The sequence below is a fragment of the Malaya genurostris genome, chromosome 1 (assembly GCF_030247185.1).
Source record: "Malaya genurostris strain Urasoe2022 chromosome 1, Malgen_1.1, whole genome shotgun sequence".
In the NCBI taxonomy this organism is placed as follows: Eukaryota; Metazoa; Arthropoda; class Insecta; order Diptera; family Culicidae; genus Malaya; species Malaya genurostris.
The window spans coordinates 118,626,978-118,630,087 of record NC_080570.1 but is presented as its reverse complement, the minus strand read 5'-3'; the positions used below and the strand labels follow the sequence as shown (position 1 = coordinate 118,630,087).

The window sequence follows — 3,110 nt, the reverse complement described above, 5'->3', positions numbered from 1 at the left end:
GCTAGTAAACAATGAAACCTTCAAATCAGCTATCAGTTGTCCGCGCATGTGCCAATGATTTTCGACCAACAAATTTTCGACTACGAACGAGCAAAAATTTTCGTATTACCCAATAATCAACCCAATATCGACGCCCGCCAATCAAGTTGTATAATCTTATCCTTATCGGTCTTAAAGTCCTACAGAATCGCGCCCAAGATTGTTCGAAACAACAGGGCAATTAGTGTGGTTAGTGGTCAGCACTAACACGCGATTAGATTAGTTACCACAGATGTTACGACATCTCGCGATGTGTTCGCCATGCACGAAGTTCCTGGCGATAATCTGCGAACGTCATCCGGCATTGGAATCGGTTATCAGGCGCCAGTGCTAGACAAAATCCTTCCAAAAACTGTCGGCCACGTACCTCTGGTCGGTCACCAATACCAGGTAGAGCCATACAACAAAAAGGCATCGTTGGCATGCGGGTGGACAAAAGATTAATTCTGCTGACTGCTGCTGGTTCAGATCAGTCTTGTCGAAGCCGTCCAAGGAAACGGATTAAAAAAACACCGGTGAATTGTTTCAAAGTGAAGTGAAAATCCATCCAAAGATGAAAGCATTTTTTGTGTGTTTGCTGTTGGCCCTAGCCGGACAAGTGAGTAGTGTCGATGGGTTTACCTAATGGAATTGTTGTTCTGATTGGTTTTCTTCTCTGTTCTACGCTAGTCGCTGGCCCAAAGCCAGGATGAGTTTGTCGAATATCTACTGGAACTCCAAGAACAGGCCGAAGCCGTGCACCAAATTATGGAGGGTACTTTCGACAATATGCGTTTCACCATGAGCGACCAGCTGATCGAGTTGAACCGAGAGTTGATTTCTCGTTTGAATGATGCCTTGGTTCAGGTCGAAGAAATCAGGGACGACACTGAAAAGCTGGTAGATGATTCGGACGCCGACCAGAGCTGCATCGACGTGGCCGTGGCAAACTGGGAAATCGAGATCGAATGGGTCGGTCAGGCTCTGCAGCGTTGCGCATCTCAGGCCAATCTGGCCATCACCCGGGCAACTGCCGACGTTCATGGTGCCATCGAGGATGCCCAGGCTCAGTCGACCGAACTGCAGAACATCGTCGTGCACGGTTTCATTGACTGGAATGCGATCGACTACACCGAATCGATCTCCGTTATCGTAGGTGCCCGCATCGAACAGAGACACCAGTATTTCGTTAACGTTACCGAACCCCGACTGGAGCGTCGTCTGCAGGAAATTTTCGATCTAACCACCGAAACGCTGCCCGTCATTTCGACCTGCATCGACCGTGGAGTAGAACGTTTCAGCAACTATGCTCGCGTCATCCGTGATACGCTGTTCTTCTGTCAGTAGATGCAGAGCGTTGTGGTCCTGCTCGTCCTGGGAAGTCTTCAACTCTCTCATTTGCTATGTAATTCTACCGATTTGCTAAAAATAAAGGGTACGCCATTTTAGTTTATCAATAGAAATTATATCGAATTTAACTGAAGCTGAATCTTGAAGGGTTATGGCCGGAACAAAATCAGAGAAACCGATCGGTAAGTGTCTGCCATTTGCCCTTCGAACATCCAGTAGTAGTTTTTAAACGAGTCTAAGATTATTGAAATCAGTTGAATTACGACGAATATTTTGTTTTGTTGAAGTTTTTTTTATATTATAGTCCCGAATCAGATTTTGTGGACACCTTCGTTATAATCCAGATTCCAGAATTTTAAATAGAGGGTTCATCATCAAGTTTAAACCAATCATTTTCGACTGTTCGAAATGTATTGAGATGTATTCCAAAGTATTAAAAATGAAAACTGAATGAGAAAACAATTAATGAAGATTCATTCTGTAATTGATATTTCAGCTATTATGACTGGTTTACCTTTCATCTAAAGTATTGAACCAATTCGAATATTTACATGAACCTCATTTGAAGGGCGGTCGGTCTACGCTTGGTAACGCATGTAACGCACAAAAAAAAACGCATGAAACGTTTTATAATGACTATTATTCGCAAAAGAGGAACGCTTGTAACGCCTATAACTCACAAAAATGTAACGCTTGTAACACCTATAACTCACAAAAAAGTAACGCATGTAACGCTTTGTAACGTCAATAGCTCACAAAAAAGTAACGCATATAATTCACATAAAAGTAACGCATGTAACGCCTCTTAACGCCAATAACTCTCGCTTGTAACAGTTCGGCTGAAAAGTTCGTATCGTGTAATAGAAACACACCTTTTTTGCCAAAATTCGTTTTTATTATTCAACATAATTGCCATCAGAGGCGATACAGCGATTATAGCGATCTTCCAACTTTTCGATACCATTTTTGTAGTACGATTTGTCCTTTGCCTCAAAATAGGCCTCAGTTTCAGCGATTACCTCTTCATTGCTTCTAAATTTTTTACCAGCAAGGATTCTCTTGAGGTCTGAGAACAGGAAAAAGTCACTGGGGGCCAAATCTGGAGAATACGGTGGATGAGGGAGCAATTCGAAGCCCAATTCGTCCAATTTCAGCATGGTTTTCATCGACTTGTGACACGGTGCATTGTCTTGATGAAACAAAACTTTTTCCCTCTTCAAATAAGACCGTTTTTTTGAAATTTCGTCCTTCAAACGCTCAAATAACGCTATATAATAGTCACTGTTGATGGTTTTTCCCTTTTCAAGGTAGTCGATGAAAATTATACCATGCGAATCCCAAAATACAGACGCCATAACCTTACCGGCCGATTGTTGAGTCTTTCCACGCTTTGGGTTCGGTTCATCGCGTGCAGTCCACTCAGCTGACTGTCGATTGGACTCCGGAGTGAAGTCATGGAGCCATGTTTCGTCCATTGTTATATATCGACGAAAAAAATCGGTTTTATTTCGATATAACAGCTCCAAACACTGCTCAGAATCATCAATTCATTGTTGTTTTTGATCGATTGTGAGCTCACGCGGCACCCATTTTGCACAAAGCTTTCTCATATCCAAATATTCGTGAATAATATGTCCAACACGTTCCTTTGATATCTTTAGGCTGTCGGATATCTCGATCAACTTCACTTTACGGTCATTGAAAATCATTTTGTGGATTTTTTCACGTTTTCATCGGTAACA

At 42.4% G+C, this 3,110-nt stretch overlaps 1 protein-coding gene across 1 annotated transcript; it reads left to right on the top strand.

The window, feature by feature from the left end:
- Positions 1-488: 488 nt before the first annotated feature.
- LOC131425198 (uncharacterized) lies at positions 489-1,481 on the top strand. The gene is made up of 2 exons (XM_058586867.1): positions 489-637; positions 709-1,481. Exons 1-2 carry the CDS (start codon positions 593-595, stop codon positions 1,363-1,365), a joined length of 702 nt encoding a protein of 233 aa, XP_058442850.1. The 5' UTR covers positions 489-592; the 3' UTR covers positions 1,366-1,481.
- The last annotated feature ends 1,629 nt before the right edge of the window (positions 1,482-3,110 follow it).

Bases quoted from the DNA above. Each gene is read 5' to 3' on its own strand.
- LOC131425198 (XM_058586867.1), top strand. From the start codon at position 593: ATGAAAGCATTTTTTGTGTGTTTGCTGTTGGCCCTAGCCGGACAA. The intron at 638-708 runs GTGAGTAGTGTC...GTTCTACGCTAG, and splicing joins TGTTGGCCCTAGCCGGACAA to TCGCTGGCCCAAAGCCAGGA.